Genomic DNA, 26,251 nt, shown 5'->3' on the forward strand with positions numbered 1-26,251 from the left:
CCTCACGCATGCTGTGCGAACACACTGGCCCCTGCAGAAATCGCATTTCTGTCACGCAAACTCGATGACGATTGTCGATCAATCAAGCGGCTATCATTGTCACTGTTGAGTTGAGTCGATGGCGATCTCGATGATTGTTTACATTGGTTGAATGCTACGGCTGACGTTGCTGCTTCACATTGTATTTTTATTGCAGGTGCATCAGGAGTAGAAAAGCGGCAATTTTCATTCGTTGGAGACTGAATGGCTGGTTGCAGTTTTGGTGTTGGAGTTCGAGTTCAACTTGGAAGATTCCTCTGGTGCAGCAGTAGATGCGATTGGTAGCAGGCAAATTTTCGTCACTGGTCGCGTATACTTGCCGGTTGCAGTTCGAACGGTGACTACTCGAACAACTCCGTCTGGTCCGGCATGAAGTTCGTCGATTCTGGCTGTCGGCCAGTGCATCGGAGGAAGGTTTTCGTCCATAAGGATAAAGAGCTGGTCCTTGTTGAGCTGCACAGGCGGATTACACCATTTCGTTCGTGGCTGTAGTGTGACGAGATATTCCCGATGCCAGCGGTCCCATATTTGCTCGTAGAGTTTCTGTGTTTGCTGCCATTTCCTCAGACGGTTGAAGGGAACGGCGGAGACATCGACATCAGGCACAGCTTTCAGGGCGCTCCCAACCAGGAAGTGGCCGGGTGTTAGGGGTTCCAGATCAGACGGATCATCACTGATAGGTACGAGTGGCCTGGAATTAAGACAGCATTCTATCTGCGATAATAACGTCTCCATGTCGTCGTAAGCGAGCGTCTGCGTTCCAAGTGCTCGGATAAAGTGTCTCTGTGCTGATTGGATTGCGGCCTCCCAGAGGCCACCGAAATGAGATGCTTTAGGAGGATTGAACTGCCCGCGGATATTGTTATTGGCGCACTCCTGGGCGATTTGATCCTGATGTTCCTTGCTTCGTACTAGCTGACGCAACTCGTTGGCGGCTCCAACAAAATTACGGCCGTTGTCACTGTAAATGACCGAGCATAATCCCCGACGTGAGACGAAGCGACGCAAAGCTTGCAGGAATTTGGCGGTAGTTAGGTCGGCAACTAACTCGAGATGGACAGCCTTTGTGCAAAAGCACACAAACACCACGACATACGCTTTCCGTGGAGATGCTCGCCGGTGTGCTGGTTGGATGGTAATCGGTCCCCAGTAGTCGATTCCGGTCGTTGAAAATGGTCTCGCTGCGGTTATTCGTGCTGCTGGTAGTTCCGACATAAACTGTTGTAGTCGTTTCGGACGAGCTCGGAAGCAAATGGTACACTGGTGGAAGATGTTTCGGGCCAGATTTCTGGCCCCAGTAATCCAATAACGGAGGCGAAGTAGGGTTAGTAGTAACTGAGGAGCGGCGTGCAAATTATTCTCGTGGAAGCTACGAACCAGCCAACGGATGCGCAGATGGAAGGATGATTTGGTGTTTACTGTCGTAGGTTTGCTACGATCGATTTAGACGACCCCCAATACGGATGAGATTTTCCGAGTCGAGCATTGGCTGGAACCATTTCAGGCGACACTTTCCGGAGACGGCCTGTTGTTGCTGAAGGGATTTCCATTCGTTAGGGTAGGTTTGCTGTTGCACTAATCTGATCAGCGTATTTTCAGCTCCTGCTTTTTCTTCCATGGTGATGACGTGTGATGCTGGTCTAAGTAAATTCTGAAGCCGACAGTTTTGCAGAAAACGCTTGCAGTAGGATGTCACTCTGATCATGCGTTGGTAGTTGGAGAACCTGTTGACGTACGAGTCGATGAAGGAATCTTCTACTGTGGCGGAAAAGATAGTTGCTGGTGTTTTTCGAACCTCGCCTGGGCTATGCATTGTTGAACTGCCTTGAGGAGAGATTGGCCAGTCCGTTAGGTCTCCTTGTAGCCATTGTGGCCCTTGCCACCAAAGCTTGCTGGTGAGAAGAAACTCTGTTGATGTTCCTCGAGAAAGGCAATCTGCTGGATTTTGTTCACCAGCTACGTGCCTCCAGATGCTGCTGGATGTGGAAAGCTGTATTTTGGACACCCTGTTAGCCACAAAGGTGGTCCAAGTAGACGGCGGAGACTTCAGCCAGCTTAAAATTGTTGTCGAGTCGACCCAAAAGTACGTTTCAGCTTGCAGGGAGAGTGAAGAAGTTATCTTTGCATACAGTTCGGTCGATAGAAGGGCACCACATAATTCCAGTCGTGGAATACTCTGCTGCTTGAGTGGTGTGACCTTGGACTTGGAGGTCAGCAATGCAACCTTGACCTGGCCTGACACGTTTTCCGATCGCAGATATGCACATGCACCATATGCATTCTCCGATGCATCCGAAAAGAAGTGCAATTGCAGCTTCGAAGCGTTGGGACACATCACGAATCGTTTAATTTTTAGCTGGTTTAGAAGAGGTAGCTGTTCGTGGTAGGATTGCCATCGATCCCGCGCCACTGCAGGAAGCTCTTCGTCCCAGCCCCATATGTTTCCGTTGCTGTTCTTCAAGGTCCATAATGACTGCATAAATAGTTTGGCGGTAGTGACGACAGGACCCACCAAGCCGAGCGGGTCGAAAAGCTGGGCAATGTAAGAGAGAGCGAGGCGTTTAGTTAACGTTGAGGTCGCGTCTAGCTGGGGCATCTTCACCTTGTACCTCAACACATCGGCGGTTGGATCCCAATGAAGGCCAAGCGTTTTAATGAGTTGGTCGTGATCTAGATCCACTGGCTGCTGCAGAGCCTTGTTTTCAGCAGAGACATCTTCCAAGACTGCGGATTCATTCGAGGCCCACTTGCGTAATTCGAAGCCACCTCTTGCCAGCAATGTTTGCAGTTGTTTTCGAAGGTTGATGGCGTCGGTTATGTTGCTGCTGCCTGAAATAAGATCGTCGACATAAACGTCCTTGCGTAGGACAGTTGCTGCCTCTGGGAAATGATGCTGTTCGTCCTCGGCAAGTTGTTGCAGGACTCTTGTTGCCAGAAAGGGGGCACTAGCGGTGCCGTATGTTACCGTTTTTAGCTCGTAGGTGTCTAGAGTGCTGTCGGGGGAACTTCTATAGACGGTCCTATGTAGAGGAGAATCCCGTTCGTCAAGAAGTATTTGGCGATACATTTGCTTCATGTCTGCAATCAGCATCACAGGATGAATTCTCGAGCGCAGAACGATGGATCTGATATCGTCTTGAACTATTGGCCCAACCATCAAGGCATTATTTAGGGATGGGCCACTGCTGGTTTTGCATGATGCGTCAAAAACGACTCTCACTTTAGTCGTTGTGCTCTCCTCACGTACTACGGCGTGATGTGGAAGGTGGTAAGTGCGGGTGGATGAGTCTTCATTGGGCGATACACGTTTCATGTGTCCTAGCTCGTGGTACTCCTTCATAAAATCTGAATATTGTTTACACAAAGTTGGGTTTCGTTGCAGCCTGGATTCCACTAGCCGGAAGCGACGGATAGCGGTGTGACGGTTGTCACCGAGATTTGCTAGAATATCCTCCTTCACAGGTAATCGAACAACGTATCTGCCTTCAGGTGAGCGGGTAACAGTTTGACGAAAGTGAGCTTCACAGGCCGCTTCCTCTACTGAATAACAAGGAGAAGTGTCATCCTCTTCAATACTCCAGAAACGTTCCATGAGTTGATGCAAATCGTCGATGGCAGCTAAATTTGCGGTGATTGTCGTGGGTGGTTGGCAATGGTTTGATCGACCTGATACCACCCAGCCTAGGACAGAATTTACGAGGGTTGGTAAGTTGTCTCCGAGTGGGATTCGACCAGGAGTCTTAAAAAGATCAAAAAAGATTTCCGCACCGAGAACCAGATCGATCGGGGTGGTGGTAAAGAACGATGGGTCGGCTAATTGAACCCCAGGTGGAATTTTCCAAGACGAAATGTCCACCGGCGTTGCAGGTAAATCGGCGGTTACTTTAGGGAGTACGAGAAACTCAGCCGTAGTAGAATAGTCGCTGATTCGAGAACGTATCATGGTGGAGAATTTCGATCGTGATTGCGTAGTAGAGTAGCCGATACCCGCAATTGGGATGGAAACCTTCTTGCGATGCACCTTCAGCAGTTGAGAAAATGACTCCGAAGCGAAACAGTATTCGCTCCCTGAATCCAGCAGAGCTCTGGCTACGTGTGACTGGTTGTTGTTATCGACTACGATGATGACGGCTGTAGCTAGTATTATGTTGGCTCGTTTTTGTCCAGATGAGGCATAGCTTGTCGGTTGCAGTTGAGCTGCAGAAACTGATGTGGTGGGTTGTTCACTAGTAGAAGGCGTGGACGTTGGCTTCCCGGGTGTGCTTTCGGGTACTTTCTGGGTTGGCGCACTCGATGGTTCAGTCCCGCAAAGCTGCGTGTGGTGACAACCCTTACATCGACGACAGGTGCTATTTGACGGGCAATCCCTACACATATGTCCTTTGCGCAGTTTCAGCAAAGCTGGTGACGTCGAATCTCCTTTTCTTTATCCTCCAAGCCCATCTTAGAGAATGTCGAACACATGTACAGCGGATGTTGCTCGGTACAAAGAATGCATTTTCTAGCGCTAAACTGGGAAGCCCCATGACTGGTGAACGGACGTTTTGTGGGTTGTTTCTTAGGCACAAGTGGCGGAGCAATCTCGGGACTTTTGTGGTTGATGGTTTGAAGCACGGTGACCCTTCTCTGGATGAAAGCGGTTAGGTGTTGGAACGAGACTTCCTCGAGTTCGGACGAATGTTCCTCCCAATCCCTCCGGGTTATCGGATCAAGACGGCTACTCAGCATGCGTATTAGCAGGATATCCCAAGAGTCAGTTTGTTCCCCTAACTGTTGTAGAACACGAACGTTGGCCTCGAACTTCTCGACGAGAGAGTGCAACTCGGATGCCGATTCTCGTTTGATGGCGGGAAATTTAAAAAGCGCATCTACATACGAAGCCTTCAGACGATTAGTGTTCTGATAGTGTTCAACCAGCAGATTCCATGCGACTGGATAGTTGACGGCACTGATAGGTATTGTCTGTACCAACTTGAGGGCCTCTCCGGAAAGCGATGAACGGAGATAGTAGAATTTTTGAATATTTGAGATGTCTTGCGAGGAATGAACTAGCGAAAGATAAAGATCGTGGAAGTTGAGCCAGTTCTCTAGGCTTCCACTGAATACGGGAAGCTTCACATCAGGCAACCGCAAGTGCGATGTCGAAGCAGAGACAAGAGCGTTTGAAGTACCCGGGGACCTTAGGGACGGTGAAGGTGATTTATTCACGGCGAGCAAGAACCCTTTTACGCGATAGTACTGACATTCCATTTCCGTTCTCTGCTTCAGATACTCCTCAAAGGTTTCATCATCCAGTGACTCCAACTCGATCTGTACTTTGTTGAATTCAGCCCACAGCGTAACAAGGTTTTCAAGGCGCACTGGAACCTCAGTCTCATCTTCCTGCTCATCGTACTTGTCCACGAATTGCTTGATGAGTGTAAACGACGACGAAATACTGCGTAGTCGCAGCCTGAGGTATCGAATGCGGCGTTCGTTTGAAGTCATGGTCTGCAAACAAAAGACCGCGTAGCTCAAACGATACAGGTGTAGATAATTGGAAATTTAATTACCTGATATAGGCAGTTTAATGCCTTGTAGTATATCAACGCCAACTACACTGGCGGGACAGCAATGCCCAAGATGTCGTAATCCAAACGGTGATTGACGAATACCACGTGGCAACCTCTCCAGAATGTTCCAGAAGCAAGATGGCGGTTCTGGCAGGCGGTTCTGGCAGGCGGTTCGTTGATGAACGGAGTTCGACGTTCATCCGGTTCGAAGGACCATGTTCCGATACTCAGAAAGGCGGGAAGTTTTCACGGGTATAATCACTTTCTTTCAGGTTCGTGTTACAATTCACAGGTAAGTATATTCTTCCCTTTCAGGTATGATCTTCATCACAGGTAAGTAATTCTAGTCCACATACGATTTATTAATCACCAATAGTTTCTTTTTATTTCACTAACTTGGCTTTAAGCTACTAATTAAACTCTTAATTTATTTAACTTCTTATTAGAGTATATAATTCACAATTTTTAATCTTCACTGTAAGTAGTTCCACTATTCCTCGCTTGATGCTAATCTGCTGGTCGGTATAATCAAAAAGAGTCGCCCTAGACGGGTTTCTTAGGTTTTTATATTGACTGAATCATCGGAAGTCATTGATGACACGACGTGATGACACATCATTGGTTTCGGTTCAGTGCAGGATCCAATCTGCCTAGGTGGTGAAATTCGTCGATGTAGCCATGATGCAAAAGACAGGTACGGTGAATTGGTTCCTCACGCATGCTGTGCGAACAGTCGGCTTGCACCCGCTGTGTGAGTTGGTGTAGCCACTCCGTTTGCTACTTGCTGCTTTGGAGTGGTGATGAGATGATGAAGGTGGGATGATGCGGTGATGATGATTAGTCCTCCTAAAATGTTGCTCTAGGTGCTTACTTTCTCTGCTGACTGCGGTTGCCATGGGCACTGAACCATCGTCCACGGTAGAGAATAAAGGTCCAAACTCAAAGTGGGCGGAAGCTGAACGGGAACGGAAAGTTTGATAGTCAAGATGTCTAACCCAAGTCGATTTTGTTCTAACTAGTTTTCAATCCGACAAGTAGGTTTACTCAGATCGGGCTTTTCTGCTGCCGTTCCACTTCCGCTGTCATTGCGCTTGGGCGATATAAAAAACCACTTTGGTGAGAAAAAAAAAGCTCCACCGGCTACGAAGCCAATGCTCACAACGGAGACACGAACCAAGTACGTGCGGTACTTCAAGCTATCAGCAAGAAATGCCTCAAAATCTTAATTGACGTTCTTTTTTAAACTTATAAAGCTCAGATTTATGATTCAACATCGATTCTTTCCGTAAGTCCATATGCAACAATGCATCAAACTCCACTGTCGTCAAAACACCATAACTTTGAATTTGAATTTGAAATTTGCTTATCCAAAATAAAATAAAAACCATTTCATGTTTTGCCTTGCCATTGTCATCTTTGCAAACCATCGGAAATAGAGAGAAATCCCATCGGCTTAGCAGATGCATATACATTGCATTGCATTGGATATAGTCTTTTCATGTCGGTTTTGCTGCCTGACACAGGCAAGTGCACGCAAGAAATCCCATCCCACAATGCACCGAAGACATGGGGACAACATGTGTGTTTCATGTTTCAGAGTCATGCAACAGACAGTAGTGCCTCGAGAAACCTCATGAATAATGCCTATAAGTTTGCATATTTTGTTAGCATGTCTATTTCTGGCACTTGGAAAAACGATGAATAAATTTTGCAAATAAACAGCGTATGCTGTAGAATTGTCAATGTACAGTGGTGCAGGATGAAAATTTAGAAGTAAAGTAGTCCTAGAACGTTTGCTTTAATATTTAGCCGAGTTGGTTGTGGCACTCTTTTAGGCCAGTTTTTTTTTCTAACCGTGTGGCAGCCGCGTCCGCTCAGCTTAACTGACAGATATGTGATTTTTAATGATCCACTAGAGCGAAAGTGACAAATGTTAACAAACTGAGTGTTTTATAGAAATGAACAGAAAGTGATCCAATGCTATGAAAGATTTCGTTAAATTTCACAAATGACATGTTTTGTCACCTTAAATTAACATCAACAAAAAGGCATGACTGATATTTTCGAAGTATGCTGTAGTGAAGTTAGTTCCACCTAAATTAAATAAAGTATGTCCGAAAACATAACGCTGCAAACTCACTAGGTCATTCGGGTGAGATCTTTTAATATTTTTCTATTTATATGCCATTTTTATTACTAATTTATCATATGCTCTATATTGACGGAAGGAGTTTTCTAATCATTTACCCTCCTAGTAACATAATTCTTCCATTCCTGGGATACCTATGAAGGTAGTATGGGTTCCCTGCACCTTCTTGTAGATGTTGGGTTAACTTTCCCTCTCTTCACCTGCGATTGTAACGATGTGGCCAGGTGTATAATGCAATGCTTGTTTTGTAGCTTTTATTTTTGTGTGGGGAAAACCACTAGTTTAGAGAAATGTAGTGGATTTTTATTCTTCGATGTTCTTGGAGATGATAGCGGTGCGGAAATGAAATATGTATTAGGAAAACATATCAATCACAGAATTTGAGCATACCGGACGGTACCTAAATGTATGCTTTTGATGCAAATTTTAAGCCCCTTCTAATAAGAGAATTCGGCAAGATTTTTGACGTAGGACTACGTCTGTGATTTCTATATGGAGCTACACTTTGTGAAAACCGAAAATGGAACATGAAACAAAATTGTGAACGATTTTGAACGTTAATAACTCAGCTGCCCCTGGTCCAATTTCAATAATTTTATCACCAATCGATCAGAAATATGGCTACGCATCGATGCTTCCGAATGTTGATTTTCAACAAGAAACTATTGAAAAACTGGTAAATGTCCAGCATTGTTCAAAAGTGTCGAATTAACTAACCAATCCACCAATTACCTGCATGTCATGTGCATGAAACAAGTCGATCCTCGGGCGCGTGCGAATAGGAGGGTGGAATTGCGTAATATTTTCCATACTCATCGCCATATTCAGAACCACACGCTCCCAAGGACCACAAAAAATGCTCTTCAGAGTTGTAGTCTTGTAACCAAACTTGGAAACAGGGGATACACTCAAAAAATATATCACATAGTTTTCCAAAAAAAAAGTTGACGACAACCTAAAAAAATCGTTTATGGACTTTGTCGTTCAGTTTTTTCCTGGAAATTTTTGTTAAATAAGCTAGAATTGAATAAAAAAGGTTTTCTTTTCCATACATTTTTTAACCGCTTCACTACCAATCCCCAGAGAGGCAAAACATTCAAATTTGAAAGAGAAAATTCACTCTCACGATCTCAATATCTCAATGAGAAAAAATAGCCTTGACTTAATGGTGAAAACTATTTTTGTAGTTCTTTACTCTAACTCTTTTCTTAAATGAACTTGGTGACCCTGAAAAGGGCCGTTTTGTTACTTGGTTGTTGGTGATAATGATGCGTAGACGACATCCATGGCCGGGACTGTCTGCTCTTGGCGTGTTCAGTGACGGTATCAATATTCGGTGACTGTGTTAGGGAAACCACTTTTCCCATCACAGAAACGCCTTGTTTTCTGATGAGTAAATAACGCACTTTTGTGTACAAAACGTACGGATTTTTTGGCTTATTAAAAAAAAGCTAAAATTGATTGGAGGAATTTCTTGCTAAATTTATTTGCGATCAATCATATAAATTCGAGATTTTAGTGCTTTTTTTTAGCGTCCTGGAAAAAACCAGACCTTAATTCGAACCCTAATAAAAAATATCATAAACGAACGATAACCCATATGTTAGTACTATCCCACAAATGGATTGGATTATACCCCGAACACGTCGTTAAACTTTTTTTTTCCTATATTAACGAGACTTTCAGCCTTAGGCTGGTTCATCTCTAATGTTGTTAAACGAAATAACCATACACATTTTATTTGAGAAGTGTTTCTGGTTTATAGACATATGGTCATATGCTATTCGGTCATTGCGAGTACCACTTGACGCATTTGACCACAAACTTTTGGTTGCTGGGTACATTATCACAGAGCTTCGGGGGTGATGTGGCTGGCAGCAAGGTAAGCGAACGTTCATTGAAAATTAACTCTTAAGCAACAATAATCTATCGTGGTCCTGAAAAGAACTGTTTTGTCGTGATGGTTGAGTAATGTCGAGCTATTAGGGTGTTCAACACAGATGAGGCTGGCGAGCTGTATTTGGTTTGGAACGAGGGTGACGTGCATGGCATAGATGGTCCACAGCGGCTCACGACGAGCAACTGAATCCGATAAGCGGTTAAGGGCAGCCTTGATAGCTAGTTGCTTGCGGGTAGCCTTTCGTTGTGTACTGGAGAACACCACCACTCACCACAAGCGGTGATTGAATAAACACCGTTTGGTGAGACCGGTGCATGGACGCTCGTGTGGGCTGCAGCTCGCTGCTTGCTAGCAGCATTTCGTTGTGCACAATATTCAACGCCTCGCGCCAAAAACACTACTACTGCTGCTGCTGCTGCTGCTGCTGAAGACCGACCGGACACCACCGCACACGCTGAGTGAGACCGGATAGAATTCGATTTTGAAATCTGTGTTAGGGAAAGCGGTTTTTGCTGGCAAACGGTGATAATTTTGATCACCATTGCAGCAGTTGGAAATTTGTGTAATTTTCAATAATGACCTATTGAAAATTAATGAAATATTCAATTAACCAGATTTGTAGAAAAATTTCTATTCGATTGGCTTGTATAGAAATAAAATCCATCCACTATTGACAGAGTTATATGTGGTCAAAACCTGACCACTTTTCGTAATGCGGTCAATTTTGGTTTTTTGAAATTGCACTCCCAATGTAGTGCCGAAAAACGTAATCCTTTGTCAAAATCTTATAAATAAAGAATATAAAAAGGATGTCCTCAATCTTTTGATATTGATTTCTTCGGTTTCTTCAGATCATTCTGGACACGATTTGACCTTTCTAATCGTCCTTCTAATGAACCCCTTTGAACAAGCACACTAAATAAATCCTATATAGTAGTAAAAGCTTTGACATCTTCTCCTGAAGTGGACATTGTCTCGCTCTCGTGTGGGTGTGCAAACATCAGGAAAGTTAATCGACAAGCTCAGTTAGTGTCTATCTTGTTTTGTTTTTGCTTGGTTCATTCCCTATTGATGTTACTATTATGTGTATGGGAATGATTCCTTTCTCTAGATGAAGAACACCTGCTAAACGTAAAGGAAGGGATAGTGGTGATACGGTAGAGGCTACATCGGAGGTGTCAAAGCTAATCCCAATTTTTCACGTATTCCTCGCACATGCTGATAGCTCCCACAGGGCAAGAGATGGCTCTGATGTTGTATCTATCTGTGTGACAAAATACGTGTGGATACGCCTCGCCTCCCAACTATGGTGGAAACTATGCGGTGTGTGAACGTGAAATATGAATACAGACGACACGAGCTGCTTTTTATGCACGCTTCGAGAAAGATAGATAGATCCCCATGTCTTGTCCCATTTATGAGAAGAATAGGAAAATATCCCGATGAAAATTCAATGGTGTATTATTTTTGAGCTATAATTTTATTGCAGCGAATGTTCAATATATTAAGTTTTCTATAAAAACAAGAAAATATGCAACAGCGTAAAGTTGTCATACTCAAATAGGAGGAGGGGAGGGTGAAGTTGAATCTGCATAGCTTTTTGGTACTTGGGCTTCAAGAAGGCTAGATGATGTTGTGTTCCCATTGCCACATTCTCCCATATAAACAAAAAAATAAAGCAAAATAAAGTTAAAATAAGCTATAACTTTGCAATGCATTATTGTAGAGACTAACGGTCTTCTACAAATACATGTGTTTTTACTGTTTTAAGATTATTTAGAACGTTATATACTTCAAATACTAAAGATTAAAAAATTATGTATAAAAAACCTAAAAAAGAAAGTGAAAAATATATGAAAAACCATAAATAATAAGGTTATTGTACTCAAATTTGGGAAGGGAGCGACAAATGAAACCTTCCCAACTTTATAGTACTTGAGCTAAGCTTCAAGAAAAAAAGTTGGTTTTGTGTCCTCACTTGCCCCATTCTCTCCTAAAAGCTTATGAAGTAATGGAAAAATAAAGATAAAAGTTGTTATAACTTTACAAGGAGTAATTGTAATGATTCATGATTTTCAGCAAAAACGTGTGTTTTGATTGTTTAAATAATTATCTAGAACATTGTATACTTGAAAAATGAAATTTAAAGAAGTTAAGTATGAAAAACTAAATTTAAGGGAACTTCCATAGAAAAAGCTCCATAACTCTGAAAATACAGGATTTAGAATTTTGACGTATTGAGCGAAGTTGCTTGTTTTTACATTGTCTACAACTTTGCTGAAGACATCGTTCCCCTATATCCTCAAAGAAAAAAGTTAGTGTTTTTATTTTTTGCATAGTAAGACATGACTAATTTTTGACAGTTTTATATTATGTAAGATATTTATACAAACATTTTTTCCGAAGACACTATATGGCTAAAATGTAAAGGCTAGGCTCTAGGAATAAAGTTCCACTTTTTGCCGTTTTGGACCACAGTGCAAAGTTAAGGATCCTAAAAACAAAAAAGATATTAATAATATTATATACAACATGCCATGTAATAATTGTAATTCCTGTTACATAGGCATGACCCAAAACAAACTAGGTCAACGATTATCGGGACACCAATCACTTGTAAACAAACTAGAAACAATACTATCATCCGGCGCTGATGAAACACAATTAGCTGATCTAACAAACAAAACAGCTATGATCGAACACTGTATAACCCACGAACACAGATTCAATTTGGAGAAAACAGCAATAGTTGATCGAAGCAACAATACAAATACACTTGCATTCCTTGAAATGTGCCATATATATAGTACACCCCATACAGTCAATAGAAGAACAGACGTAGACAATTTGAACACAGCTTACGCAGCAATCTTACACTCACTAAAAGCCAAATCAATCAATGCCCAAGAGCAGTACCAATTATGCCCACCTGAATCCAACTAAAAAGCTCAACTATAATACCCGTTCCCACCATTTCACCATAGCCACCATAACCCTCGAAGAGTGCACAACCGCAAACAATTTTATACCCGACACAAATTATATAAAAAATCAAAAAAAGAAAAAACTTTGAATATTCAACTAAAAACCGCTATGTATAAAAACTTACCACCAGAAAAACAGACGTTAGACTTCAAAAAGTATTTAGACAAAGAACAAATCCAACAATTGTGAGTGTAAAATATTTATTAAATGTGAAACAATTAATTCTAAAAATAAAATTCCCCTCAGTTTCCCCTGAAGAAGGCCCTAATCAGAGCCGAAACGTAGGGACAAATTACAAAATTAATTTGTTCTGATTGAGTGATTGCCAGACTGCCAAGCCCAAACTGTTTATTGTAATATTTAATTAAAAATGAAAGTGTCCGAAATTTGAATCGTCCGAAATTTGAATCGGAACGGTATGTTTCCTTAGTTATTTTTCCTTCGCCTCTAATTGCTCGGTCCAAGAGGCACCTGAACCACTAGTTAAATGTTGTAGACACCATTCACCTCTGCACTTATATCAGACTTGCACTTTTCGGGTTACCGTGGACAGCGTTTCGTATGACTACCGAAGGACTAACTTCGAGGGAATGGCAACCTTTTTCGAAAACATCAGCTGGAACGATGAACTCCGAGAGCGTGACGTGAATGCTACCACTTCTGTTTTCTCGAATATTGTCATCTAGGCGATCGATCATTTTGTACCCATGAAAACACCACCCATATCTAAAGGGTGATACGGTCAAAATTTGGTCAAGGGAAAACGCGTGTAAATCGGTGAAATCGTTTATGTAAAAAATCAAATTAAATTTCTTTTTCAAGTTCAATTAGTATAAAATTCAGGAAAAATATTCAGTTAGGCTTCCGCTTTTCCAAATCCGAATTGCCGGGCCTTACGCTTGACCCCTGCCATCAGATTTTGTACAGCCACCTTGTCCACCTTCTTCGCCGCAGAAAGCCAGTTTGCCTTGAACTGCTGCTCGCCCTTAGCAGTTTTTTTTGGTCTTCTTTAGGTTCCGCTTGACAATAGCCCAGTATTTCTCAATTGGGCGGAGCTCTGGCGTGTTGGGAGGGTTCTTGTCCTTGGGAACCACCTGCACGTTGTTGGCGGCGTACCACTCCATGGCCTTTTTACCGTAATGGCAAGATGCCAAATCCGGCCAAAACAGTACGGAACAACCGTGTTTCTTCAGGAAAGGCAGCAGACGTTTATTCAAACACTCTTTCACGTAAATTTCTTGGTTGACAGTCCCGGAAGCTATGAAAATGCTGCTTTTCAAGCCACAGGTACAGATGGCTTGCCAAACCAGATATTTCTTTGCGAACTTTGACAGTTTCATGTGCTTGAAAACATCTGCCACCTTTCCCCTTCCTTTTGCCGTATAAAACTCCTGTCCCGGAAGCTGCTTGTAGTCGGCTTTGACGTAGGTTTCGTCGTCCATTACCACGCAGTCAAACTTCGTCAGCATCGTCGTGTACAGCCTCCGGGATCGCGCTTTGGCCGTCGTATTTTGTTTATCATCGCGATTTGGAGTCACTACCTTCTTGTAAGTCGATAGTCCGGCTCGTTTTTTGGCTCGATGCACGGTTCTAGACGATACACCCAGCTTATTTGCGGCATCTCGGAGAGAGAGGTTAGGGTTTCGCTTGAAACTACCGGCAACTCTCTTTGTCGTCTCAGCGGCTTCCGGTTTTCGATTTCCCCCCGATCCAGACTTCCTGGCTGTCGACAAACGTTCCCCAAACACTTTAATTACATTTGTAACGGTTGATTTGGCAACTTTTAGCGATTTTGCCAACTTGGCGTGCGAGTAGCTCGGATTTTCGCGATGCGCGAGCAAAATTTTGATACGCTGCTCTTCTTGCTTGGACGGCATTTTGACAACTGAAGAGTGAATTCCAAAATCAAAATAGGAGCAACATTCTACACACACACACCTTCAAAATGAGGGGTGTTCAGGTTTTTTAAATGCAAAATTGAAAGAAATACGTCAAGTTGATATTGACCAAATTTTGACCGTATCACCCTTTAGTGACCCTCCTTGGTCCAACCACCGACTCAAGCGACTGAAGTTATCCAAACGAGCTGCCTTGAAGAAATTTAAGAGGAAGTACAACCAACCGGTGGAAACTAACGATTTTAAATTGGCTCACTACTTGACTAGCCTATTGGCCCCAAGCAAACGATTAAAGTACCCCATTCTAGTCGAAATTCTAGTACTACACTATGTTTGTTTTGATTCACTATGAAAGTTTGACAGATAAAATTAGAGGTTCGTGGATTGTTCGAGGGGCACATCGATTAGCTTGGGACCGAAGAGAGTACCAGAGCTGAGCCAAAATGTTGAGCACGTTTCTTCGGCACCTTCTAGTCTTCGAGTTACCTCTATGGTATAAGCGGCTCAACAAACAGCTTTATAAAGCCCATCACCGCCATATATAAACTAAACTCAAAGCAAATCCCAAGAGGTTCTGGAATTATGTGAACGACCACCTTCCGTTTGGGGTTTACCTTCTACCATGTACAATACGGATCAAGAAGAGTCTTATACGGAGGGAATCGCTGACCTGTTCATGGCACAAAAAAATACCTGACGAGCACATCGTAGCCGCCGTAAGCGAGGTTTCCGTACTTTCTGATGTTGGACTGCACCCGGCTATCTCGACTAATGATATTCGTAGAGCAGGCTTTCGTTTGAAAAATTCTTTCAGCACTGGCCCAGACGGAATCCGTTCCGCGGTTATTAAGAACTGTTTTGGAGTGTTGGCCGCACCTTTAACATCCATCTTCAACCTTTCTTTGGATTTTGGAATCCTTACCGACGGCTGGAAGTATTCTTTTATTTTCCCAGTCTTCAAAAAAGCAGTCGGTGTCCAACTACCGTGGCATCGTTGCTTTATGTGCAGTATCAAAACTTTTAGAACTATTGCTGCTAGATTATTTAGAACACATGTGCTCTAGTTACATTGCGACCGAACAACACAGATTTATGCCGAAGAGGTTGACCGCTACAAAACTCGTTCATTTCACATCATCAATTATACGTGCGATGGAAAGAGGTCATCAAGTGGATGCTATCTAAACCGATCTTTCCGCTACTTTGGCCAAGCATTTCCAGCCCAAAACGCAAACCGGTGGGACATGAGTGTTTCCGATTTGAATGAAACATTACTCATATGTTCGATGCTACCAGTGGTTGCATTTTTCATTTCAATATGATATTTTCTCTAGAGTTACTTTTGAAAAAGGTGTAGTACAAAACTGGATTATTTTTATTCAAAAAATCATAACTTGAAAATGATTTATCTGATTAAAATATATTTTGAGAAAAAGTTGTAGGTAACACTAGTTTACAACATATTTAAACTTTATACGCTGATGGTCATTTCCCCTTTAAAATCGTGCGCTGAATCCAAAAATGTAGTCCAAAAAAATCTCCGTAGGATAGTTTTCGAAATATAACTATAAAATTATATTTCACTTTAAAAAAATGTGTTTACTAAAACACAAATCTCTCAGACTGTAATGAAGTTACATTATTTATTTTAGCGCAAATTAAAGATAATAAAAGTTACTTTTGATCGTTAAAACTCATTTTTTAGTGAGATCAATCCCTAGTAACATTGCAAGTTTTATCGAGGTTTTAAAGCATGCTACAAGTCTAAATCATGGTCTACAGAACACTCATAAAACCGAAATTATTACTTGGGATGGTACAGCCACTACAAGCATTTATATTTACACTGCTTAAAAACTTAGCAGAAACTAAAATTTTCTTAGAAAAATGCAAAATATAAAAAAAATAAACTAACTATTAATTAACAAACTAAAGTGGTGTTGAGTACTTGGCACTGATGAAGTCTGCAAGTAGTAGACGAAATACGCGTATCTGTCAAAAGATAAGCAATTATAAGGGAATTAAAAGGAAATAAACCAACCCACTCAAAGCTCTTCATAAACTAATCTCACTGACAATTGACGTTCAATTAACCAAAATAAAATTTTCTTACCTTTAATTTGGCGTTAAAATAATTGATATACTCAAACCAGAAATATTTATATTTTAGTAAATAAACTTTTTTAAGATGAATTTTAATTTTTTAGCTGCCTCATGTTTTTTTCCAGTTTTGTCCAGGTTTGTCCAGAAAAAAAATAGAATATGAGAAAAGTTAAGATTGGATTCACTCAGTATATTGGTACTACTCCTCGACTGAGAAAAAATGACGTCTAATTTCCCCATTTTCCAACAGATTTTCGAGTCTGAATTGATTGACGATCGTTTTAATAGAATAATTGACGATTTTTCCTTTTATAGACTGTTCCATTTAGAATTTGGTCGAACAAAATACATAGGTCATTTCTCCAAGAGGAAATAAAGTACAAAAACGCCGAAGGTATCATTTTGTAGGATTTTTATTTAGCTTTAGGGAAAAATACAACAAAAAATATTCGTCAGCTTTTCGGGTGAATTTTCGAACTTTTCGCGGAATACCTCTCATCATGTCTTGCACAGTAGTACTGTCAACCTCAAAGTAAAAATGTTGGCCCGGGATTTGTCCAAAGTCCATTTTTACGTAAGTTTCATCGTCTATCAAAATACATCCGTCATACTTGGTCAGAACTTGCTCGTACAGCTTCCTTGCACGGGTTTTGGCAACCAGGTTTTGTTTCAGCGTCCTGTTGGGATGTTTTCTGGCATGGTACGACCGGAAACCTTCTCGCATACAGATTCGTCGAACTGTACTGTGTGCCGCACTGAACCTTTTCGCCAAATCACGACCTTAGATCCCAGGATTCTTTTGGACTGCCCTTACGACCTTCGCTCGTAGTTTTCGGTCATATGTTCCACTTCTACGTTTGTTTTGTTTTGCAAGATCCAACGTTAGTGTTTCCCGGAAACGATTAAGTACGGTATTTACAGTCGATTTTGGAAATTTGAGAGCCTTTGCAATCATTCCTCCTGACCACGTTGGATTTTGCACGTGAGTGTGCAGAATTTTTTTTCACGTCTGTCAAGTTCCATCTTCAATAACTTTTTAACAAGTATGTGAATCATGATGACATTTTCACTACTAAATATCAATCCTTCCGGATCAAAACGCTGTCAATAGTTTTTTGCTACGACAACTAGAGGCGCTACAGTAATTAAAAAGAAGCGACCAATGGGTAACTCTCTATCTCCTTTCTTGTGTGAACTGTTCATGGCTAAACTAAAGAGTGATCTCAAAGAGATGGGATTGCTTCCAAAACGATGGTGGAGATATGTAGACGATATCTTCAGCATTGTTAAGCGAGAATATTTGCCAATCATTCTATAGGTCTCTAACAGTACCCATAGGGATATTAAGTGTTAATATTCTTGGATGTTCTAGTATTAGGGAGTCTACTTCACTGAAATTTGAAATCTACAGAAAACCTACAAATACGAAACGAGTTATACAAACCATTCTCACGAACATTAAGCAGCTTCTTTTTTTCATAATATGATCCATAGACTCCATAGAAAAAAGAGTTAGCCTAAATATTTGAGACAGCTACACTAAACGGATTCCCAAGAAAAACCAGCCAGGTTATAATTGAAAAACACAGAAACAACGAATACAAAAGACCATTGACTACATTAACACCAATAACAGCCTACGACGAGTGTTTTAAGCGATAGTGAAAGTGAAAGTGATACAACAGTAGTAGAATTAAAAAGATTTTTGAGGTTTTCCACAGGAAAACATGAGGCAAATTTACTCATGTGTTGGTGCTCTATTAGACGGGAGGTTTTCCATAAATTGGCTAAAGCTACGTGGTTTATGTTTCTTGCTCGCCGGATCTGTCTTCCAGCAGCTATAATCGGTGATGTTGTGCTACTAGAAGTCTAGGTGGTCTGACGGTGGTTTAGTTAAGGGTTTCCATAATTCGACGGCGGCATCTGGTGTTATCTGTTGAACGGTGGATAAGGGTTCTGGAACCTGGAACCTCAAAGATGCAATCCCCTTGGTTGGTTCATTTGATTGCCTCCAGTGGAATATTATTGATGCATAAAAACTGGACAGGATCGAAAATCACACTGAGGGACTTAGATTGGCATGCATTGAAATATTTTATTAGATGATCTCAGTATCAAACCTTCTAAAAAATTGAAAATTGTACTATTTCACCTGTTCGCCTATTTATTGAAAGGGGAAAAATTATAATTAATGCGAGTGAATGAATTGAGTCCAAAGTGCTTGCACGGATTTGGGTAGTAATAATAAAGAAAAGTAATATCTGTCATCCTTTGCCGGAGCTAAAAAAATAATCCATATTTACTATATACCCACTTCAGAAATCAGAAAATTGACAGCTGGATCATGGAGCTCTATTTTTTGTGAAGTAAATGTTTGCAAAGATAGTGCCATAATGTGCTTAAACGGTAAGCGTCTAATGCCAAAAAGGTTTTCTCATACGAACGCTATGAGACAGGAACAATTGCGTCATCTGCCGCTCAAACGTAAATGTTTCGAACGAATTTGATAGCAAAGATTACATCCTCAGAAGAAGGGTTTGTGTATTTGCTCATTTTTCTATGCGTTGCTTTCACCTTCACTCAAGCGCAGCGCTGTTGTATCTGTCGCTTGGATTCTGGAAAAGTTGCCAGTCTTCTTGATATGATGTCTTTGGTAAAATGCTAGCTACAGCAGCATTTTGTTTACAACCAAAGTAGAACATTTTCTTCAAGTTTAGATAATTTCGAATTTTTGGAACATAGTTTCATTATTTTTTCTTCTTTTTAGCACATTTAAGTAAATCCTTTGCAACACATTGGTGCACTTTGGATGAAGAAATTTACAAGTATTTCGAATAATAAAAAAATAAATAAAATTTACTCACATCAGCATGTACCACCTTCGCTCTCAAAAGTTCAGTTCATTGCAAAAGTTCATAAACTAGTTGGTTGGTAGTTAGTAACAATAATTACATAAAACAAGCAATGCAGTGTCAACATTTCAAAAGGGTGTAAAATAAAGGGTGTATTCGATTAAAATGGCACACACATATATACTCACCAAAAATAAACCGATTTTCTGATTTTCTTAAAATTTTCAGGGAATTAAAAACTACTAATGAGTTGTGATTAAATTTTTTGTTTTATTCGATTTCGTCTCCCATCCCGAATGCCCGCACCTTTCTTTTCACTCCACCCATTAAATTTTGTACAACCGATTTTCCCAGTGTTTTTGTTGTTCTTACCCAAATTTTCTTCAACACCAGCTACGCTTTAATAGTTTTTGGATGTTTGTAATGTTTCGCCTTCAAAATTGCCCAGAATTTTTCGATTGGGTGAAGTTCCGGTAAATAGAGAATGGAGAAAACAAGAATTTGGAATGATAATGGTTCTTAACAACCCATTATTTGTAAGGCTCACTTCCAAAAAAACTACAATACATAAGGTTAAAACTTTATCACACAAACGTTCATGTTAAGTTCCATAAACATTTCAGTTTAACTTTAGCAGGGATTATAAACAATTTTCAAACAATTTTTGGTAAGGTCAAGTAATGGTTTGCATTTATGCGGGGGTTCATATCTTTTGCCACAAAATTGAATCCGTTGGCTCGGTACAACTCCAACATGTTTCGAGCGTAGTAGCAGGATGCTAGATCTGCAAATCACCTGCCAGATCAGCAATTTCTCTGCAAATTTCGATAATTTCTTCTTTTGAACATCCTCCGAAACATCGAACTTAGACTTGGCTACGAAATATTCTTGCCCAGGAAGTTGACGAAAGTCGGTCTTGACGTAAGTTTCGTCATCCATTACGATGCAACACGATTTGATAAGCAACTTTGTGTATTGCAGTGATGTTTTGCTTTTCATTCCGGTTTGGGGCTTTTTGGTTGTCTACACAAAACCAACTGACACCATGGACTTTTTAGCGACATCTCGAATAGACATTTTGGACGGTTCATGAATTGTTGCACAACTTTCCTGGCCATTTTACACTTTTACGACCACTCCCTTCCTTCCTTCGGGCACTCAGATGGTTCTTGAAGGTTCTTATCACATAAGACACAGTTGAATTTGCACTTCCAAGTTTTTAAGCGATCCATCGGTGGGACGCCTCTGGATTTTGAATGTAAAGTGCACACAATTTTTTCACGTATAATTTATTGTTTCGATGACGTGTCTGGAACTACTGTTTGAATAACTATGAAACTTGACAGATGTGAACAATATACTATGAATAAGATTTACTAAAGATTTCAGGTTTTTAACTTATACGGTTCAAATGTTACAGAAGGTTTTTGGTGTGCCATTTTTATCGAATACACCCTTTAATCACACCCTCAGGCAACGGAATGTTTCCTCTACCAACTGGCATCGTGAATTGGCAGAAGTGATTTTTTATTTGCGATAAATCGGTGGTTGAAGTCATTGTTCACAAAATAGTTTCGCTCACATGAAATGTTGGCACTGAATGTATCTATCAACTTTGTTCTGTAGAATATGCTTCGGTGGGAAAGTAGCAAACAAGAGATGCACGACATCGAATTCGATAAGTTTTCGCCTTTGCCTATGCAACACAATACACATTGCTTTCGAACATGGGTTGATAGATTAACTGCCTGGTCGGTAGGCGCATGGGATCTTAAGCGCTTGACATACGAACCGACTAGCTGCAGAATCATTTGAGTTCGGAGGCTGTGTTCAATTCTACAAATTTTCACAGAAAACTGGCGCTTCGAAAATAAATTAAAATGTGTGAAAATCCCTACATTGTCTTGATTGGAAGTCACTTGAAAATAAGCTGATTCGAGCAAAGCATAGCTGCTTGCTCAATCAAATTAATGACTTGCTAATGAGTAGTGATTGCTCGGAAAAGACGATTGTTGATTTTTTAACGTTTTATTTTCAATCAACTAGTTCCACAGTATTAGAAAAAAGTATCATTTAATTTCAATACAAAGATAGAAATGATTATTGATTCTGTCTTTTGATTGGATCATTTCAAAGTTGAAGAAGAATAATTTTTTGGATACCAAATACTTGCATTCCCGAGCAATGCTGGAAATCAAATTGAAATCTATATTTGCTGTTACGATGTAACTTTTTTTTTATTGCTCCAGTTGATCAAAAGTTGCTTTCATTTAAGAAACTCGGACTGCATAATTTAAGCTTAATGTGATGTCAGACTTATTTTGCAACAATTGAAATCAAAATGTAATTTCATATATGATAGGAACATCGAACTTCAATATTGATGTGCTTTCATATTATTAACCGACTTTGCTTGGGTAGAGTTCATATCTTCAAATAGAAGAGTTAAAATAATTACACTTACACTCATATTTAAACCAAGGTTTTCCATAGCCCGGAATTATCGGATGCATTCCTGAGGGAAACAAATCGACTGACAGAGTTGCATTTCTGTAGACGGTGACAGCCAGAAAAATAGAGCGTTTTGATTTGTTATTAAAATTAACACAGTTGTTGCATTATGAGAAATCCATTTGGTGTGCTCTTTAGCATAATCGCGTAAAATGCACAGTAAATCCGAGCCCACTAATCTAGTCGTCCAGTGGCGATGGCGACGTGCGAAATGTGTGGGAGAAAAATTAATCTTGATGGTCATTATGGGCACAAGGTTTGTTATTTTAATGCATCCGTATCAAGATGCTCCGCTGTAAAGAGATTTAACAAAGTAAAGTTTTTGAGTTTTGCTACGAACCGTGTTACAAATTAGTCAATGCATAGAATCTTGTGGGCTATACTAGCGGTGGCATCTTAACCTTGCGTGCCTACGACAGCGACAAAATTTGCACACCAATTTGAAGGTCGTCCACTATGGTGACAGTGGTGATGCAGAATCGTGCTCTAGTGATTTGATCAAATAATCGGCGAATGAGCTTAACTTACTTCCATTTCTCACTTTTGCACAGTGGGGCACCAAACCTGATCAAAATTATTATGATATATATTTTGATCACAAATTACCCAAATTGCAAAAAATACAGGACGATTTAAAAAAAAATATTTGTGCACATTAATCCACCTCAAAGTGATGTTATACTTTTTTTATGATTTGTAAACAAATCAACTAATTAATTGTTATTTTGTTAATAAATCAACTAATTAATTGAATTTATGGTTCATTAATATTACAAACTTTTCTCAATACATTTACAAAGATACATGCTTGATAACACTTCCGTAACTCTACCAAAACTTGGGAAAAAATATACTAAAATAGGAAATTTTCTCGTTTATATTGAAAATAACGTTACAAACGAAACCCAAAATGGTGGGTTTTCTTTCACCATTACAACCAGGAAGAATTATATGTATTTTTTCAACCGGAAGCGACTGAAAAATTAACTTATTCCATTTTGAATTAATTTATAAATATTGCATTGACAAATGGTGTGCGTATGTTCATGCACTGTTTGACAAATATCAAATCAATTTATTTGCATTCCAACTACATATATAGATTGACTCATCTAGCCTTCTTCAACTATCCCCATATTCTCCATACTCTCCATCTCAAAATTTGTTACTGGATAATTTAGAACATCTTCCACTTGAACACTGCGTGGAGGAAATCCGGGTTGTACCTATGCAAATGTTTGTATTCTGTTTGATGGCTAGATGAAGATTCTACTACTTAAATCTGATCTCAAACAAACGTCAGGTAGTAGTACAACCTACTCATCTCCGCTAGATACGTGGGTAAAAGAGAGTGACAAATTATTACGTCCGATGCCATATTCGGTTTGTTTGCACGCTTTCTGATGACGGTGATGTCGCTGTGTGGTTGGCTTTGCCTGGCATTGGAAACGGGCAGTTCGGTGATGGTCATGGTTAGGGTTCAGGTGTTGATTGAATTGAGGGCGAGGGCGGTAATTAAGATGTTCCGTTTACCCACAATATCAGGCTTTGGGGCAGTGACGGCAAAAGTGTGACCCGCACGTGGTGCTTCGATCTCTATGATGCAAATGCCTCAGCTTGAATTTATGTTTGCATTACGATTGCATGGCCGAAATAATTGGGAAATTCACTAAATTCTACTCAAATTGTGTTCATCGAATAAAGATACAGTCATTAAGAAAAGAGGATGAGTACCATTTCTATAGGGCATAGCTTCGTAGATTCATCAAGGTTTTTGTTTTCATGATCTGCATATTTTTTGGAGTGATTTACATAGAAATAACTTGCAAAGAAGAGAAGAATTAACATCTTCTAAATTTTCTGATAACATATTTAATTTAATTGAAATGATCTTATCCAGCTTTTGAAAACTATTTCGATGAAATGTAGATGAACGGTGTATTAAGTCTAGCTCACTTAATAAAGGGTGATACGGTCAAAATTTGGTCAATATCAACTTGACGTATTTCTTTCAATTTTGCATTTAAAAAACCTGAACACCCCTCATTTTGAAGGTGTGTGTGTGTAGAATGTTGCTTCTATTTTGATTTTGGAATTCACTCTTCAGTTGTCAAAATGCCGTCCAAGCAAGAAGAGCAGCGTATCAAAATTTTGCTCGCGCATCGCGAAAATCCGAGCTACTCGCACGCAAAGTTGGCAAAATCGCTAAAAATTGCCAAATCAACCGTTACAAATGTAATTCAAGTGTTTGGGGAACGTTTGTCGACAGCCAGAAAGTCTGGATCGGGGGGAAATCGAAAACCGGAAGCCGCTGAGACGACAAAGAGAGTTGCCGGTAGTTTCAAGCGAAACCCTAACCTCTCTCTCCGAGATGCCGCAAATAAGCTGGGTGTATCGTCTACAACCGTGCATCGAGCCAAAAAACGAGCCGGACTATCGACTTACAAGAAGGTAGTGACTCCAAATCGCGATGATAAACAAAATACGACGGCCAAAGCGCGATCCCGGAGGCTGTACACGACGATGCTGACGAAGTTTGACTGCGTGGTAATGGACGACGAAACCTACGTCAAAGCCGACTACAAGCAGCTTCTGGGACAGGAGTTTTATACGGCAAAAGGAAGGGGAAAGGTAGCAGATGTTTTCAAGCACATGAAACTGTCAAAGTTCGCAAAGAAATATCTGGTTTGGCAAGCCATCTGTACCTGTGGCTTGAAAAGCAGCATTTTCATAGCTTCCGGGACTGTCAACCAAGAAATTTACGTGAAAGAGTGTTTGAATAAACGTCTGCTGCCTTTCCTGGAGAAACACGGTTGTTCCGTACTGTTTTGGCCGGATTTGGCATCTTGCCATTACGGTAAAAAGGCCATGGAGTGGTACGCCGCCAACAACGTGCAGGTGGTTCCCAAGGACAAGAACCCTCCCAACACGCCAGAGCTCCGCCCAATTGAGAAATACTGGGCTATTGTCAAGCGGAACCTAAAGAAGACCAAAAAAAAACTGCTAAGGGCGAGCAGCAGTTCAAGGCAAACTGGCTTTCTGCGGCGAAGAAGGTGGACAAGGTGGCTGTACAAAATCTGATGGCAGGGGTCAAGCGTAAGGCCCGGCAATTCGGATTTGGAAAAGCGGAAGCCTAACTGAATATTTTTCCTGAATTTTATACTAATTGAACTTGAAAAAGAAATTTAATTTGATTTTTTAAATAAACGATTTCACCGATTTACACGCGTTTTCCCTTGACCAAATTTTGACCGTATCACCCTTTAAGTGTTCACCAAATTTTGGAAATCGTTGTTTTGCTTCTGCAGTTACATATAAAATGATAAGATGTTCCATAGTCGTATAAGAAAATGTCAACTTGTTGAATGTTTATCATGTGATAGTTGAGTCGGCAATGTCCAGTCAAAGCTTTGAGTTTGTGGTAATCTTGGGCTGCCTAAGAAAATGGTAGAAATCGTGGTTAATCAAACTATCACTGTCCGACATGTTGGATCTTTATCTGTTTGACTTTCACTAATGGTAGTCGTCCATACGACTACCGCTCTTTTGCAACCATGTGGGTGTTTTCCTGCTAATCAACTATCGACTGGGAGTTGTTATTATTTAAAACTTTCACGTCTATGTTGGATCTTGCGTAAGCTTATTGACTCATATCACTTTATCTTCCGGATTATCATCTGAATAATTAAACTGAAATTAATTAATGTTGTATGATAATTTTTAGATTCTCACTGATTACTAAAATTACTGATTCATCTATTAATATTACTATTTTGCTACAACCCATTCAATCGATTCCAAATCAGGTCCTGATAATTCTTCCAAAATGTGAGCTTAATTCGTTGCGATCTCCTGCTGCTCTGACTCTTTGTAGTATTTAAGGCAATTAAAGATAGGTACCATTGTTTGTGGCTGAAGTTGAGACTGTTTTTTCTTCTCTAGAATCCTTCATACTAATTTTTCGTAAAACAGCTACCAGTTATGGTCAGTAAATAAACTTCACCACGGAAAAAAAAAATTGGCAAAATCTACTCGCGTAAAAAAGGGTTACACTTACAGACATAAATTCCTCAAACAGTTTTCAGTTGCTTCACAGATTTTGTATTGAAAAACATTGATTGTATATATTTATTTATTTGTTCGTCTTTGAATAAATCGTATATACCTATGATTCCTAATTCTCTTTTTGAAAACATTTTTGGAAGTCACAAAGTCAAATTCAACACCAGTTGCATTGAAAGGTCTCAGACAGATGTCAAAGG

At 40.4% G+C, this 26,251-nt stretch overlaps 1 protein-coding gene across 1 annotated transcript; it reads right to left on the bottom strand.

Annotated features, from left to right (window-relative positions):
- Positions 1 to 225: 225 nt before the first annotated feature.
- Positions 226 to 3,115, bottom strand: LOC135698542 (uncharacterized). The gene is made up of 2 exons (XM_065218568.1): positions 1,536 to 3,115; positions 226 to 1,471 (listed from the first exon to the last, which is right to left on the bottom strand). Exons 1-2 carry the CDS (start codon positions 3,113 to 3,115, stop codon positions 226 to 228), a joined length of 2,826 nt encoding a protein of 941 aa, XP_065074640.1.
- Positions 3,116 to 26,251: the final 23,136 nt, after the last annotated feature.

Source organism: Ochlerotatus camptorhynchus, unplaced genomic scaffold (genome assembly GCF_037179485.1).
Source record: "Ochlerotatus camptorhynchus isolate MF236.1 unplaced genomic scaffold, CSIRO-AGI_Acam_v1.1 ptg000089l, whole genome shotgun sequence".
Lineage (NCBI taxonomy): Eukaryota > Metazoa > Arthropoda > Insecta > Diptera > Culicidae > Ochlerotatus > Ochlerotatus camptorhynchus.